At 43.5% G+C, this 18,262-nt stretch overlaps 1 protein-coding gene across 1 annotated transcript in view; it reads right to left on the bottom strand.

Annotated features, from left to right (window-relative positions):
* Positions 1-18,262, bottom strand: part of CASQ2 (calsequestrin 2) — a 62,589-nt gene that overhangs the window by 31,683 nt on the left and 12,644 nt on the right. Inside the window, exons 2-4 of the mRNA XM_036113345.2 lie at positions 6,774-6,858; positions 3,980-4,080; positions 2,491-2,602 (exon numbers count right to left, since the gene is read on the bottom strand). Of these exons, the coding sequence (XP_035969238.1) occupies positions 2,491-2,602; positions 3,980-4,080; positions 6,774-6,858 (298 nt within the window). The remainder of the gene's footprint in view (positions 1-2,490; positions 2,603-3,979; positions 4,081-6,773; positions 6,859-18,262) is intronic.

The raw sequence follows: 18,262 nt of genomic DNA, 5'->3' as shown, positions 1-18,262 counted from the left end.
CTTAAAAAGGAAGTTGAGGGCGCCTGGGTGGCTCAGTTGGTTAAGCGACTGCCTTCGGCTCAGGTCATGATCCTGGAGTCCCGGGATCGAGTCCCGCATCGGGCTTCCTGCTCAGCAGGGAGTCTGCTTCTCCCTCTGACCCTCCTCCCTCTCATATGCTTTCTCTCTCTCTCATTCTCGCTCTCTCAAATAAATAAATAAAATCTTAAAAAAAAAAAAAAAAGGAAGTTGAAATGGCTCACTAGTGATTTTATTATTTAAATCTCCAGAAAAAAACGGTAAGACCAGTAGAACTCTATCTGTGTATTCTTAAGGAAATGCCTCCTTATTATTTTTGAAATATATAATATGGAAAACTTTGATTGAATTTGAAATCTATTCAAATTATCGTAAGAATACTTCATTTGTCGATGAAAACGAAAGTAATAGCCATTAGGACTGAAACAATGCTCATGCCCTTGAAGGACAATTTAGAGATCAGATTTCCTAAATTCTGTTCAGTGGTAAGAAAAGACCGCTCATCAATCAAAGGAAAAGCAATTACCGTTGCCTTGTCATTTGCCACCATCCACGTGTGCAAGCAAAGTCTCTTGTTGACTGTGACCGTCAAAAGAGATCATTTAAACCCTTCACCAGGAGTTACATGTCATTGTTTTAAAATCTATAGTTTTAGAAGCAAGTACAACATTCTTATTCAAGAAATCTAAAAATATTTTATTTGGAAGATTTATACAATGCAATATTGATAACTTTTCTATTATCTTGTTTTATTATGATTATTATTGTTAGTAGTAGTAGTAGTGTATAAGAAAGCAAAAGAATGTTTTGTCTTGTTTTTCCACTAAGTCCAAATCCCCTCCAGTTTACCCCATGGGCTGGACAAGCATCACCACATTTTGTGTGTGACGTAAACTGTGTGTGCCATGAACTGAAAAAGTGTGTAGTCTTGGAAGTACAAAACAGTCATTAAGTGTGTAAGCCATAAAGTCAGATTGCTAGGATTTAAATCTTGGCTCTAGGATTTATTTACTAGCCATGTGATAGTGAGTTAATTTAACTTTTTTGTTCTTGTCATTTCCTCCTCATCAAAATGCTGATAATATGGTAACTGCCTTACAGGCTAGTAGTGAGAAAGAAGGTAAGGCATCAATATGGAGTTCCTGGCATAGACCCTGGTACCTGACGTGTGTTGATTAAATAGAGCTGTTTTTGTCATTGGCTTAGTAGGGAGGAAAGGAACCAGAAGATGTGCTCTTAATCCCAATCTTTGCCTTGCTTCCCTTCTTATCTGCTATCCTGAGCTTAATGGAGGGAAGAAAAACAGAGGATGAAACAAATTGAGAGGTGGGGACAGAAAAGGATAAAGGGAAATAGAAGGAAGTTAAGGAGAAAGAAGAATGGGGCAGGTGGGGCACCCTGAGTAGTCAGCATCTATAAGAAACATAAAAATTAAAGTGAAGTCACCCGAAGGAGGGCTGGGCAAACTTCTCTGACTAGCCACCTTCCCCCAGCACACTGCTAAGGAGGGTGAGTAGAGGCTTTTATATAGCATAGGAGAAGACACCTAAGTTTGGTCACAGGAGAGAGAAAAAATAGGTAGCTTGCTGGTGAGAAGACCAAGGGTGGCAGTTGGCACATAGGTAAGGAAACAGCTTTGCAAATAATTCTCAAAATATTTTCAAAATATTTTGGAGTTTCTAGAAACATCATAAGCAGCCCTCCTTTGCACATCCCCCATGTACTAATGCTACCAGATCCTCTTTTGTGGTTATGCCACAGCTGAGGCTCCAGAAAAAGACTTACCTCATTGGGCCATGCTGCCAAAGTTGTTTAAAAAGACATCCTCAAGGAGTTAGCCTGCCTAGTCCCTCCTCATCCTGACTCCCGCTCTCCACCCTCTCACCCCAGTGTGGATTGTGGTGATGCTATGATGCTTTCTCATGCCCACCCAAAACGGGGCCACAAAGTGTTCAAAGGGATCACACCCAGGGGTGAGGCTGTGCTATTGTGGGCAGCCTTGGTTGTTGGCTGTGGGGCTGGCCAGCGATTTTCCACATTGTGTGGCAGCTGCTGAGCCCTGCCCACCCACATTTTCTTCTAATCCCGTCCAAGTGACTGAGAAGCTCTCCAGTTGGTGACCACAGGAGCTGCCCACATCAGGAAGAGAGCCTACTCTTTACCTATTCTAGGGGAGAGTCCCACTGGTAGGTGGGCAAGTGGAAAAGGGGAAGGAAGACGTTTCTCTCTTCTGTAGAACACCCCCCAAGACCAGAGAACATGGCCCAACCTTTATGCTCTTCCAGCATCCCTGCCTGCTTTGCATACTTTTGGCAGATGTGTCCCATTACACAGGGTGCAAGGACAATTCTTCCTCTATTCCACCCAGCACTGGATATGCTGATGGCCCCTCATCTTTATGGGCAACATTCTAACATATCTGGTTGGGAATCTAGCCTTTAGACTCACAAGTGGGGCTGACAGACAACTTACACTCCGAGTCCTCACTCTTGAAAAAGCCAATGAGTTTGATCCGGTCCTCAATGCGTTCGAAGGCTTGGACTTCCAGTTTGCTGTTGATGATCTCCACGGGATCTTCAATTAGCTGGAATGCCACACACACGCATATGAAATATGTTCCAGTAAGAGAACTGTTCCCTGCACCGCGGGGACATCAGGCACACATGTAGGACACTTTGGCAGGAAGCTGTGGACCCTATCCTCCCCCAGAGTGCACAGCAGCAGTGCCTTCTGAGGAGGTAGCTTAACTCAAGGGGTAGGCCGAAACTAGGCAATTCTATTTTTTTTTAAATTTTTTTATTGTTATGTTAATCCCCATACATTACATCATTAGTTTTAGATATAGTGTTCCATGATTCATTGTTTGTGCATAACACCCAGTGCTCCATGCAGAACGTGCCCTCCTCAATACCCATCACCAGGCTAACCCATCCTCCCAACCCCCTCCCCTCTAGAACCCTCAGTTTGTTTTTCAGAGTCCATTGTCTCTCATGGTTCTTCTCCCCCTCCGATTCCCCCCCCTTCATTCTTCCCCTCCTGCTACATTCTTCTTCTTCTTTTTTTCTTTCTTAACATATATTGCATTATTTGTTTCAGAGGTACAGATCTGAGATTCAACAGTCTTGCACAATTCACAGGAGACTAGGCAATTCTATTTCTCTTGTCCGTTACTGGTTTAGAAATGGCATGTGACCCAATTCTGGCCAATGACTCTTCAGGGTAGATTTGCTGAAAGCTTTGGGGAAATTCTCCTTTCCTTTTAAGAGAACAATGGAAGCCAGATCCTCTCCCCCACCCCTCACCCCCGATTGGATATGAATGAGGAGATGTGACATATCAGCTCCAATCACTGGTTATCTTAAAACCAACGTGAAGAGTCAGCTTGAGGAAAAAGCCAACACACTGAAAAGAGCACTATCTGTGATTTATCAGTCTAAAATCTGCCCTCCCTCTGCTCTTCCATTTGTGCTTTTTGTGTCAGGTAGTTGAGCATGGTTTCTGTTATGTGCATCTAAAAGCCTCCACTTAGCTGAAAGAGATGGGCTCAGAATTTTCTGTTGCCTCCCTCACTTTTTTTTAGGGCTTGCAGGGATGGGTTCATGAGAGAGCCGAGCAGAGTCTGCGGGTGCTTTTTTTGCAGGAGGTGGTCTTCAACTCACTTCTGACTCACTCTCTCTGGGTTTTTGAGGCTGTGAGGAAAAGGCACCAGGCCACTCTGTGCTAGCTGGTACTCCCTCTGGTCACTAATAAAATAGTTTCTAAGGTAACTTAAGGACCAGCTTCCCAGTAGAAGAAAATAGCACTGTGGAGTAGGCACTCCTTAGTTTTTTGTGAAGCCCGAGAAATCGGTCTTAGACCAGGACAGATTACCCAGCTTCTCTGTTCTTACTTTGGGATTTCACTTCCCCCTATATCTGAACCCAAACAGCTCCACGCAGGGACACTGTGCATAAATGCTTACATCCAGGAGAAATTCCACCAGGACGTCAGCTGCAAACTCGCCATCAAACTCAATCGTGCGATCACCCTTAAGAACATACAGACTTCCTTCTTCATCAAAACCTGGAAGAAACAGAGTCCCCAAGACAAGGTCATCCTGATGCAAGAAGAGCCATCCTGTGGGCTGAGGTCTGGATCAGGATCCCTGGATGACAGTGGGGTCAGGATCAGTGGGGCTAGCATTCAACTTAGGATCAGTTCCCTTGAAACCACCCCTGTAAAGGGCTCCCAAAGTACACACTTAAATTGAAATCGTCAAGAACCAACAGCTCCACCTGGACTTCAATTTGAAAGAAAAATCTATTCTCTACCCTACAATTGCTTTAATTTTCCAAAAATACTGCCAGCCCTATTCTCCCTGCCAAAAGTTTCAATGCCCCCTGCCCACTTGACTCCTTAGCTAGGCATTCCAATCCTTCCACAACCTAACACCAGTCCCACCCTTCACATTCTCCCCTGGGTAGACCTGCTATCTTAATCCTCTGTGCAGCTTCCTTGCTTCTTGCCCCGGTGCTGATGTGAAAGGGTGTGTAAAGGAAAAGTCACAGATGTTCTCCTGGTTCCCCAAATTTGGAGTGACTTCTACCCCCATTCCCCCATCCTGGTCAGTTCCTTCGAGTCTCAGCTTAGGACTCATTTTTCCCAAGAAGGCCACCCTCTTGCCACTACTGCTCTTCTCTTGGCTCCATTTACAGTACTCACTGGAACAGTAAGCTCTCCAAAGGCAGAACCACTCTCCCCTTGGCACCCCAGGATCTTGCACAGAGCCTGGACACATTAGGCACCCCATAAATGTCCGTGGCTAGGATGAACGGCTTACTTTTCTATCGTAGCTGAATTCTGCACATCTTCTTTTCCCAGTTAGCTGATAATGCCACAAGGGAAGGTTCTGCATTCTTCTACCCTCCATTGCTCCTGGCGTAATACTGTGTGCTTTAACAAATGTTTGCTGGAAAACTGTGTTTCCCCCTAGGAATGCTAAATAACTGAGGCTGGCATTTAGTCCAACCGCATGGCATCCTTAATTCCTTAGACTAATTGTTTCCAAGCTCTCTATTAGCTAGAGAATGCTTTCTCCAAATGAACTCTCCTGCAAAACCTCTAGGGGAAAGGAGTCTGGCCCACTGCCTGCTGTGAAGGGCGCATGTGAAGAGCCTGGGCACACCCTGGAGCACCATTTGTAAATCCAAAGGACTGATGTACCAGGTATCCTTGAGGCCAGCAGTGACCGATCATGAAGGGTACCTTGGGAACATCAGCCGATGTCCCGATGTTGGATTTTGCTCTAAGTGAGCTCAGTTAGGCTTTTGTAGTAGTTCAGGCATAGCCTGATGGAGATGAAACTCAGGCAAATGGAAGAGAGGATGAAGATGAAGGTGTAGATTCACAAAATACAACTGTCCTGTAAACTCCGAGAACCAAATAGTCCAAAAGAACCTGCCCCAATTCCTCCAGGCTGAGCTTTTGGAGAAAAGTTCATGTAGATTTTTCAAGCTCCATCACTAGGAGAATAACCACTGGTCCATTCTTATGAAAGCTTGCCCAGCTTGTCCCCCCGCTCAATTTTTAGATCACTGGAATACTAGTGTTTTCTTCTAACTAAATTTACTGGAAATTCTCCCAAATTCAGCTTCCCATGAAAACAATAGGAAAGAAAACTAGGGAACCAATAGGTTCTGGAGGAAGAGAAACAAGGCACTGAATTGCTTTTGACTAGGGAAAGAATTTAACATACTTTGTTCTCCTGCTCAAAGGGAAAACATATTCCTTAATTTGTCTCCAGGGAAAAGATACCACAGACATTCTTAATAATTCATTATCATTTTATAGTCATGACTTCTTTGTGTCTAACCTAAATACAGTCTCAAAAAATTTAAATCTTAAAAAAAAAAAAAAAGCTGGTCTTCTTGAATATAGAGGACAATTGTTTGTAATGCCTTAAGATAATGACCTTTCATGTACCTGACGCCACTACTAATCTTTTTTTCCCCCTGTGTTTACTACTCCAAATCCAATTAACCTTTCTTCAAAGGTCCTGTTTTATAACCTCCTGCTATTTTTAAATAGCCATTCTTCACTGGTCATGCAGAAAAGGCAAAATGGCTACTACCTGTGTGTGGGTGTTCAGAAAGCAGAGGGGCTCCCCATATTCTCTCTCCTTGGGATTTGGGGTGTGAGAGTCTTAAAGTGCACTTGCACTTAAGCATGACATAACGGACACAAGAGATCACAACATGCACTGTGCGGTCACTTCACCATGCCTCATCTAAATCCTCCCCCTCACCCTCAATGATAATGCCCAGCTGGGGTTTAGCTTTACATTTAGAAACCACTGGGACCTCAGAGTCACTACTATTCATGCTATCTTGTGTTGGCTGCTTCAGCCAAGAGGTAAGGAAATAATTGGTGATGGGAGAAGAGATTTTTCTCTCCCCCAGAGAGATCACCATGGCAGTGAGATAAAGAGGCTAGGCTTTTAACCCGCTCTAGGAGCCAAAAAGAAAGGTTTGACTCTGGTGTCAGTTTCTACAATGACACAAAGCTATATTAGATCTTTCATGTGAAATCATTCAATTCAGGCCAATACTGCTTTCATGAAACTCTTCCCCATCCCAAGACTAAGGTGTGCAGAATCATTTCGTATTTATTTAAAAATAGTCCAGTTATCATGCATGAAGAAATGAAACTGTTTTGTTTTTTTTTTTTTTGAGAGACACATTTGTTTTTCCAGGTATACCTCAAAAAGTCCTACTTACCCAGTTTCTTGGCAAGCTTGGCTTCTTTCTTGGCATCCACCATCACAAAGCCTATATCTTTATGTTCCAGGACCTGGGCCACAAGCTGAAGGAAAAGACAAACCAGACGGTGAGCAGACCAAGGGCAGAAAGATGGTAGAAAAATCATGGGATAATATTATGGTGTAATAACAAGAGGATTTTCTTCCATAAGTCCTGCTAATCTGACCAATTCAAGCAGCAACAAAGGGATTCCATGCTATCCCCCAGGAGAAGGATGGTTTAGCAGAAGGCTGAGAACCAAAGAGAGAAAATGTGAGGATCAGACCTAAGATACAGGATTTGGAAGAATAAATCCACTGTATTCTGCTTTCAGGGTGGATAAACTTAGAATTGGGGGAGAGAAGAATCAAAAAGGAAGCAAAGAGTACTTGGATGACCGGGGATACATGACAAGGGGCCCAGAGCCCTTCGCTAGCCACCAACTGAACCTGGAGTCAGGTGGGGACACGAGTTCACAACGTGCCCTGTGTGGTCACTTAACCGTGCCCCATCTAAATACTCCCTCTCACCCTTGAAAAAGCTGAGGAATGCCAGAAAAGCTGAGGAAACTGAAAACAAAGAAGACCGGTGTCCCCAGTACCCAAGCACTGTTCTTGAGCTGTCCCAGCCCCTGGGCTTGTGAAGTAGTAATGTGCACTGGGAGTGTTCAGTGCAGATAGACCCAAGATGGCTTCTGAAGTGTTCCCACAGCCCACTGAGAGGAAGAACTGGTGGTACATTGGAACGGAACCAGTAGCCACAACGGGGAAGAGGGTGCAGCAGTGTCCTAGGTGGACTGATGGCTGGAAGCTACTCTGGGTGGACACCAGCACAGATGATGACACCAAACGCGGAACTGGCATCATGTTAACCTCCCTGAAACTCAGATCTAAGGAAGCAGGGAGGCCTAACTGACTGAGGTCTAGGTCTTGCCATTTGGTGAATGGGTGCTTAAATAAAAACAGTGGAGAAACTACTAGAGAGATCATGAAATATTAATAGCACTTTTCTTTAAACTTTTTTAAAAAGGTAATTTTAGATCACCGTGCAATTCTAAGAAGTAATACAGAGATCCCTTGTACGTTTTACCCAGTTTCCCCCGAAGTAACATCTTGCGAAACTGTAATACAATATCACAAACTAGACTTTGGCACTGAGATGGTCAAGATACAGAATATATCCATAACCACAAGAACCCCTCATGTTAACCCTTTATAGTCATATCTGCTTGCTCCCGCCCTCATCCCCTTCTTAAAAAGATTTCTATAACCTTTTCACTTCAAGAATGTTACATAAGTTGAATCATGTAGTATGTAACATTTTGGGATTAGCTTCTTTAACCATCATATTTCTTTGGAGATTCATTGAGATTTTTGTGCATATCAAAAGGTCATTTGTTTTTTAAATTGCTGAGTAGTATTTCCATGGCATGGAGGTACTATGGTTTGGTCAATTATTCATACATTTAAGGACATCTGGGTTGTTTAAAGTTTTTGGCTATCATGAACAAAACTGCTACAACCATAAGTGTACAGGTTTTTTGTGAAGGTTGGTTTTAATTACTCTAGGAAACATGATCAGGGGTGTGATTGCTGAGTATAGTAATTGCAGGTTTAATATTTAAAGAAACTGCTGAACTGTCTTCCTGAGTAGCTGTGCCATGTTACATTCCCACCAGCAATGTAGTGATGAGTGATTCAGTTCTTCCACATCCTTGCCAGCATTTGGAGTTATCACTATTTTTAATTTTAGCCATTTTAACAGATGTGTAGTGATATTTCATTTTGGTTTTAATTTGCATTTCCCTAATGTCTAATGAGGCCGAACATTTTTTCATGTACTTATTTGACATCTGTATCTTCTTTTCCATGAAATTCTTGTTTAGGTTTTTGCCTCTTTACGAAATGAGTTTTTTGTTTTTTTTTAACATATAATGTATTATTTGTTTCAGGGGTACAGGTCTGTGATTCATCAGTCTTACACAATTCACAGTGCTCACCATAGCACATACCCTCCCCAATGTCCATCACCCAGCCACCCCATCTCTCCCACCCTTCTCCCCTCCAGCAACCCTCAGTTTGTTTCCTGAGATTAAGAGTCTCTTATGGTTTGTCTCCCACTCCGTTTTCATCTTGTTTCATTTTTCCCTCCCTTCCCCTATAATCTTCTGTCTTGTTTCTCAAATTTTTCATATCAGTGAGATCATATGATACTTATCTTTCTCTGATTGACTTATTTCGCTTAGCATAATACCCTCTAGTTCCATTCACGTCGTTGCAAATTCCAAGATTTCATTTTTTGATGGCTGCATAATATTCCATTGTAGATATATACCACATCTTCTTTATCCATTCATCTGTTGATGGACATCTAGGCTCTTACCATAGTTTGCCTATTGTGGACATTGCTGCTATAAACATTGAGGTGCATGTGCCCCTTCGGATCCCCACATTTGTATCTTTGGGGTAAATACCCAGTAGTGCAATTGCTGGGTCATAGGGTAGCTCTATTTCCAACTTCTTGAGGAACCTTCATACTGTTTTCCAGAGTGGCTGCACCAGCTTGCATTCCCACCAACAGTGTAGGAGGGTTCCCTTTTCTCCGCATCCTCTCCAACATTTGTCGTTTCCCGACTTGTTAATTTTAGCCATTCTGACTGGTGTGAGGTGGTATCTCATTGAGGTTTTGATTTGTATTTCCCTGATGCCGAGTGATGTTGAGCACTTTTTCATGTGTAAATGGGTTGCTTTTTGGTTGTTGAGTTTTGAGAGCTTTTTAATATTAGTCTTTTGTCAGAGATGTGGTTCATGAATATTTCTCTCACTCTGTAGCTTTTTTATCTTTTTAATAGGGTCTTTCACAGAAGAAAAGTTTTTAATTTTGATCAAGTCCAATTTATCAGCTTCTCCATTTATGGATTGCGCCTTTAGTGTTAAGTCTAAGAACTCTTTGTTTGGCCCTATATCTTGAAATTTTCTCCTAACTCATTTTCTAAAAATTTTTTGTGAAAGATTTATTTATTTATGTTAGAGAGAGAGAGTGCGTGCAGGCATGCATGAGCAAGCAGGGGCAGGGGCAGAGGGAGAGAGAGAATCCTGAAGCAGACTCTCCACTGAGTGGGGAGCCCGATGCAGGGCTCAATCCCAGGACCCTGAGATCATGACCTGAGCCAAAATCAAGAATCAGATGCTTAACCAACTGAGCCACCCAGGTGTCCTCTTTTTCTAAAATTTGTATAGTTTTAATTTTAATTTTACTTTTAAGTTCATGATCCATTTTCAGCTATATTTTGGTAAGGTGTGAGATTTATGTTGAAGTTCTTTTTTTTTTTTTCTTTTTGCCCAGCACCACTGTTAAAAAGTCTATCTCTCCTCCACTGAATTGCTTTTGCACCTTTGTCAAAGATCAGTTGACATAATTATGTGGATCTATTGCTGCTTTCTCTCTTCTGTCTGCCAATATCACATGGTCTTGATTACAGTCACTATATAATAGACCTTGAAGGTGAGTAGACTGCCTCTTCCCACACAATTCTTTTTTTTTTTTTTTTTTAAGATTTTATTTTTATGTAATCTCTGCACCCAACGTGGGTCTTGAACTCACAACCCTGGGATCAAGAGTTGCATGCTTCCCTGACTGAGCCAGCCAGGCACCTCCCACATGATCTTCTTTTTCAAAATAGCTTTAGCAAGTTTAGTTCCTTTGCATTTCCATATAAACTTCAGAATAATTTTGTGTGTAATTACAAAAAATCTTTCTAGGATTTTCACAGCAATTGCATTGAATCTTTAAATCTGTATGTTAACTTAGGGAGAATTGACATATTTACTATGGTGTCTTTCAACTCATGAACATTTAGTTAGATCTTCTTTGACTTCTCTCATCAGCATTATGTAGTTGTTAGCATACAAGTCTTGTGCATGTTTTGTTGGGTTTCTACCTAAGTGTTTAAATGTTTTGAGTGATTTTAATAGTATTGTATTTTAAATTTTGGTGTCCATGTGTTTATTGCCAGTAAATAGATATATAATTGGTTTGTGCATGTTTATTTTGTATCTTGCAACCCTGCTAAACTATTATTAATTCTAAGAGGTTTCTGTTTTGTTTTTGCAGATTCCCTTGGATTTTCTATGTAGACAATTCTGTCATTTACAAATATGGACAACCTGTATGCCTTTTATTTTTTTGTGTTTCCTTACTGCACTGACAAGAACTTCCAGCATTATATTGAATAAAGGTAGTAAAAGTGGACCTCTATGCTTTGTTCTCAATCTTAGGAATTTGTCTACTTTTCCTTTCAGTTCTATCAGTTTTTGTTGCACATATTTTGCCGTTCTGTTCTTTGGTGCACATACCTTTAAGATTTCTTGTTTTCTTGGTGGAGTGAGCCTGGATCTATTTGGCTCTACAGTCTGTGTTGTAAATCCCTCTGCTTCCTCTTCTGTGGTTGCTTCTCTCATTTTCTCTTCATTCCTATGTCCCCCTCCACTGTTCCCGGCATCTGTGGCTTCTGCTCGGATTTCCTTTCTTGTTATAACTTCCTTGAGGACTTTCTTTGCCGATTCATTCTTCCCTCCTTAACCTTCTCACATGCTCCCCATTCCCTTTCTTGCCCTCTGCTCCTAACCACCTCGGTTCCTTTAAGGCTAAGCGTATTGGTCACAGCACAGAAGCTGCTCTGTGGAGTGCCCCTGGTGACTGGGGGTGGAGGGGCAGGCAACAAACAGCACCACCTGCCCCTAGGGCAGTTTTCTCTCCTTTCCTTGGATTTTGGCCGAGACTAGGGAAGGCTTAGGATGAAAGACATCATCATCAGTGTTTATGTGATGACTCATCTGAGCTTTCCTGCAATGCTTAAACAGGCCAATCCTTCTGCAAAGTCACTTGGCTTTTGTCTATTGCCTTCAATTCATTAGACAAGGTCATTTTTGAAATGTAGACATATAAGCCACTCTGCCCTACTTAGTGCAATCAAAATGTTGATTTAAATGTTCCCTTGTCTATCATTCAAAATTAATGATGGTGAGACCTAATGGCTTTGTGATATTAGTAAGTTTTCCTACTCCTGGAGCATGAGCCCCTAGCAGTGATTCCTAAACTTCAGCATGCATTTAAATCACAGGCTAAAATGGGGCTTCCTCGGGGTGCCTGGGTGGCTCAGTCATTAAGCGTCTGCCTTCGGCTCAGGTCATGATCCCAGGGACCTGGGATCGAGCCCTGCATCGGGCTCCCTGCTCAGCAGGAAGCCTGCTTCTCCCTCTCCCACTCCCTCTGCTTGTGTTCCTGCTCTCACTATCTCTCTCTCTCTGTCAAATAAATAAATAAAATCTTAAAATAAAATAAAATAAATTGGGGCTTCTTGGGCCTCAGCAGCAGAAAGTAGAAAACAGAGCTGGGGTGGGGTTCAGAGATGTACGTTTCTAAAAGCTGCACTACCACACCCCATGATTCTGACACAGCAGATCTCAGGCCACATACCACGCTCTGGAAAGTGCTGCTATAAATGATGGTCAGTTCATCCAAAAGTGATACGGTATCATGTTTTTCAACTGTGACCCTCAGGCCCATGCTTTGCTCTGTTGACCCCTCTACCTTAGGCATAGGAGAGAAATATTAATAATAGTGAGAATATAAGCGATGAACTCTGAGAATTAAACAGAATTTTACCCCTGACCTCTCCTAGGCCTATACCACCGTATTTTGTTGGGCTTTAGGTAGATGTAAAGGCGTGCCTCCTCTAGGCATGGAAAGCATAGCCTCCAGTTACCTTATCCATATTTATATATGACTTCTGAACCCATATGAGAGAGAGGTGCTATCTCAGACAAGCTCAGTCCTGTTTCTTGGGTTTCCTTTTTAACTAAGCATAGCCAGTTACTGTCCTAAAAACAGAGGGATGGACAGAGCTCGCAGTCACAGATGGGCCAGAAACCCATGCTAGCTGAGACCTGCCCACCTCCTCCTTGGCACCCATAGGCACAGTCCCTGCAGTGTCCTGTCACTCTCGCCTCCCACCCTGATTAGGCCAAAGCCTGCCCACTTGAGCTCTGTCATCACTCCCATCAGCCCTAGCAAGCACCCTACGTGGCCAGTGCTGGCAGCAACCCAAGAGAGAGCAGTGAGACTAGGTTGGGGGAGAACGTCTGGGGTGAAAGCCCGGGCCCTCCCTGGCTGAGTCCTGACATGACCCAGGCCCCCCCAGGACCAAGAATCCCCGCCGAGCTGATGGGGCCAGCCGGACATTGTCTGCCTCTCAAACTTGACTCCATCTTGTCTCCACCTTTGCTCTGGTCCTAAATCTCCAGCTCATATGTTCCTTTCTCCACTCTCCTGCAGCCCAGTCTCACTGCACGCTCTCAGTTGCTGCCAGCTCCAGGCTCATCTTTCACTCCAGCCTCCTTTCTGTGAATTCCAATAGCCCATGGCAGGGACATGGCACTCTGACACTGACTTTGCAGTCATTAGAGTCATGTATAAACCTCTTCTATACTGTCCATCTTTCTTCCCTAAGGAGAAGGACCCCATTTTGTGCCTCTGGTCTCTCATATAGCTCCTTAGAGATACTCAGCATACTTTGGATGAATGGATGGACTGGCCCAAGCACTTCATAAGTTCAAGGGACTTTTGAGCCAAAGTGGGAAGAGGCAATTGTCACTAATTACAGTGATTAAGAGTTACAAATATGAGGAAGAGAAAAAAAAAGAGAGTCAATATGTCTCCTGAATTCTCAGAAAACTGGAATACTCTTTTCCGATCTGACTGCAATTTTCTCCTGTTGACTTGTAATCTTTCCCCCACTGGTTTCGTTTGCTTGTTTGGTTGGTTACTTCTCAGATGATCTTGTCTATTGTCCATCCCAGAGAATGACGTTGTCATTTATTGGTTGGTACATACAGACCTGGGCACTGGTGCAGTGCTCATTCTTTCCAGAAACATTAGGATCTGCTTTGACTCTATAGACGATTCTTTTGAGTACAAACCAACTTTACAAAAAAAAAAAAAGTTATGCTAAGTAATATGCAAAAGTCAGTGTAAATAAGTAGATATTCATAGTATAGCCTTTCTCTCTCTCTTTTTATTGCATTATATAGGTATTTATTGCACCATTGTTATCTCTGCAATGACGTAATCAAAGTAGATCTCATCTTTCAATGAATAACTGAATCCCATCTTTAAATAGTTTGGCCCAGTGGTTAATAATACAATGCTGGGCATCAAAGACCTGGATTCCCAACTGGATCGCAAGTGCTGGGACTCTGCTATAAAATATGGACAATAACAATATCTATTTCAAGAAGCTGTTTTGAAGATTAAATGAGATAATGCACATAAAGTTGTTGACACAGTGTCAGCATACAGTAAGTGCTTAATAAATGTTATATATTTTTTCCTAATATTATGACAGCTGGGTACGTTTCCAGACCTTGTGCCAATTCGAAAGGACCAAAGCCTAATGTATTAGAATGGAAAGAAAACAAAAACTATCCATCGAGGACCTGCTTTGATCGAGGTATGTGCCCAATAGAAGTGTGTAAGACAGTGTCAAGGACCCTGTGATTTCATTAAGGAGGAAGCTAATGAAAAATTAACTGGTAAGTATGGAGGGAAAAAAGGTAGAAAACAAGGGTTATGGAGAATTAGAGAGAGAGAGAGAGAGCTCGTGGGCTGGGAGGTCAAATCACGCACAGCCTAGTGGGCTGTGATTAGCGTGGATTTAACTTTCATGCACTCAGAATGAAATCTAAAATCCCTAACACGGCCAACAGGGCCCTGTACCGTTTGGCCTGCCTGCCTCTCTAACCTCATTTGGGACCACTCTGCCTCTTACTTAATACACTCTTCTTCAGTTCCTCAAACCATCAAGTTCTTTCCTGCCTCAGGAGGTCTTTGCATGGGGTGTCCCTGTTCGGCCGTGTCCCCAAGCCCTAGGCTGGGCACTGGCTGCAGGTGCCTGCAGGGAATGCCTGGTTCTACCCACAGAAAGGCACTGAACGCACTCTGCTTCCACATACGCCCTTCCCTCTTTCTAGGAGACCCTTTTCTCCATATGTCTCCAACTCCGACTATCCTTGAAGGCTACACATAAACGTCAGTTCCTCAAAAGGCATTCCCTGAACCCCAGTCTGAATCAGGTGCCTTTTGTACTCTTGTCCAAGACACCCCGTGCTCTTCCTTTACACTTTCTCAGTTCGTAAGCACACCTTGACTTATACAATCGTTTAGCTATACTTACTCATTTGATAGCTGTAAGCTCCCTGTCCATGTCTGTTTTTCTCCCCATGCTCTCCCTTTAGAGTACCTGACCAGAATGGATCTCAAAAAATATTAGTTCCTTGCCCTTAGTATGATCTGATTTGAATTGTGGAATCTATAAACAAAACAAAACTGAACTCATAGATACAGAGAACAGATGAGTGGTTGGCAGAGGTGGTGGGGGGTGGGTGAAATGAATGAAGGGGGTCAAAAGGTACAAACTTCCAGCTCTAAGAGAAATAAGCCCTGGGGATGTAGATACAGCATAATGGGTATAGTTAATAATGCTGTATTGCATGTCTGACAGTTGCTAAGAGAAGAGATCTTAAATGTTCTCATCACACACAAAAAATTAGTAACTATGTACAGCGATGGATGTGTTAGCTAAACTTACTGCGGCAGATCATTTCACAATATACATATGCAGCAAATCATTGTGTTGTACACCTAAAACTAATACAATGTTGTATGTCAGTTATATCTCAATAAAAGTTGTTTCACTGAGGGGCTCCCGGGTGGCTCAGTCAGTTAAGCCTCTGACTCTTGATTTCAGCTCCAGTCATGATCTCAGGGCTGTGAGATGGAGCCCCGAGTTGGGCTCTGTACTGGGTGCAGAGCCTGCTTAAGATTCTCTCTCTCCCTCCGCCCCTCCCTCCGCCTTTCTTCCTCCCTCTCTAAAATAAATAAATAAATAAATAAATAAATAAATAAATAAATAATAAATTTGTTTCATTGAATATTTTCATAAAATTAAAAAAAAAAGAAGATTTTGGGCGCCTAGGTGGCTCAGTTGGTTAAGCAACTGCCTTCGGCTCAGGTCATGATCCTGGAGTCCCAGGATCAAGTCCCGCATCGGGCTCCCTGCTCAGTGGGGGGTCTGCTTCTCCCTCTGACCCTCCCCCCTCTCATGCTCTCTCTCTCTCTCTCTCTCTCATTCTCTCTCTCAAATAAATAAATAAAATCTTTTTTTTAAAGAAGATTTTAAAGTCATCTGGTTACATTAACTGATGGAAATGTTATATTACTAAATTCACCTGTAAAATGAAAAAGTGATGAACACTGCCATATTTTTGTCCTGTCATTTAAATCCCAAATTCGTAGGATGAACATCCAACTCCTGATTTGCAAGAAAATCTACTTTTATAGACCCAAAACCTATCCTGAAAGTAGAATTGTTACTCTCTTTTGTCTCTGTACACTGAATGTATTACTATTTCATATTTATGTTGCACATGAAGTAGTCTGTAAATTGTAATTTTAAGGTACTATGTGCCTCTGGTAGGTACCATCTTTACAACATGGTGTAAAAATTTTTAAATTAAGCAATTTCACATGGAAATTGAGATTTCTGGCTTTCCTTGAAAAATCAGAAGAGCTGGAACCACACCACTACCTTGCAATAACTAAAAACACAATTAGTTTCTCAAGGAAATGAATGAATACAAGAAGAGACTGCTTGGGAGAGGAGAGGCCCCTTAGACCTTGACCAAGGAGCAGCACATGGATAGGCAGAGGCCAGCAGCGAGGGCGTCTCGGGAAGCCAAGATGGCGGAGCGGAGGTTTAGAGAAGAAGATGTGCAGGATGGGTATAGAACAGGCTGGCTTACTTGAGCAGATAGCTTACTTGAGGGTGCTGAATGGAGTGGTGTATTTAAGGCACACGAGAAAAAGAGGGTAAAGGATTTGAATATGAGGACGAGCGGTTCTGAGCTGGAAGTATTTGGGTAAGAGAACAATACGGCTAATTGGAGTTTGAGGAGGGTCCATCTGAGGGCATAGACCAGACAGACAGGAAGGAGGCTGGAAAGGAAAGGTGACCAGTTGAGGCTGATGCCATTGTCTGAATGGAAGATGACTGGTCTCAGACTGAGGCGGCGGCAAGGGGACGGATGTAACGTGGGAGGTGATGTTACACGTGGAGAGTCAGTCAGACTGACAACTCTTCCGTGGCTATGGAGAGAGAAGGGAGGGAGACCTCACAAAAAGAGGAGGCAAGAGGAGGCCAGGGAACAGACTGAAGGACAAAACAGTGACATCAGGGGGGCATGCCAGAACCGGAGGCGAAGTTCTCAGCTTGGATTTAGATGCAATGTGTTCATGGCAATCAAAATCCAGTCAAGTGCTGGAGGTGCCAACCTGGCGCTCAGGGGGAGAGGTCCCAAACAGAGCCGTGGAGGTGAAAGGTGGGGGCATAAGGGCAGGTGCCATCTTCAGGGAGGCCAGTGTGTGAGAAAACCACAGGGCGGAAGCATGCCCTGGAGGCAGGGAGGAGTGGGGGAGGGGAGAAATCGGAGGAGGACAGGGAACATAGTGCGGTGACTCCAAAGGCACGGCAGGAGAGAAGCTCGAGAAGGAGCAGGTGGTCGGATCAAGTATTGCAGGGAGTCACGGACAGTGGGACCACCACGGGGTCTCTCCTTTCAGGACTGGTAAGTCACTGGTGACCTTTTAGAGAAAAGCTGGGCCAAAAGTCAAAGCACTGGGAGTTAAGCAGTTGAGTGGGTGGCAAGGACATGTTAGAGCAGGTGTGGATCACTGGTTCAAGAAGTCTGCCCATGAAAGGCAGGAGAGAGTCATCCAGCAGCACTAGGGGGCACGTTCCAAGGGCCACGTGACCACTCCCTGGGCCTTGGGACAGCAGATGCAGACCATCAGGGGCCCCGTGTTTGTCCCTCCAAGTGCAGTCCCTTCATGGCACTCCTCAACTCCTGGAATGGACTGAAGAAAGCTACATTGGTACCACATCTCATGGTCAGAGGGAAGGTGGGGAAGGCATGGGCGGTTTCGTTAAAGGGAACTGACTGTTGGGGGAGGGGTACTTTCTGCAGGGTCAAGAATCTGCACAAAATCAAGGGCTGAGGAGCCTGGGGAAAAAATGTCACAGATCTTTGCTCAAAGTAAATGTCCCTCAGGCCGGTCATTAAAAATACCCTGGCTACAATCCTGCTCTTTCCATGTAAGCCAAGAAGCACACTGTTTTCACCCACTGTCCCTGATACCATCTGGCGACACGTCAAGTAATTCAACAACTGCGTGTCCTCCCTTGGAACTGGAGAGCTGACGTTTATCCCCAGTAATCTGTCACTTTCTGCCACCCTCAGATGAGGCCCGGGCTATGTATAGCTGGGCGTTGGCACGTGATGGTCTCATGCAAGAGGCAGGCGAGGGAGTGGAACACCTATTTTATGAGATGGGAGTAAATATTGGGGCCTCTG

This window comes from Halichoerus grypus, chromosome 5, assembly GCF_964656455.1.
Source record: "Halichoerus grypus chromosome 5, mHalGry1.hap1.1, whole genome shotgun sequence".
NCBI classification, from domain to species: domain Eukaryota; kingdom Metazoa; phylum Chordata; class Mammalia; order Carnivora; family Phocidae; genus Halichoerus; species Halichoerus grypus.
This window is presented reverse-complemented; position numbering and strand designations above follow the sequence as displayed.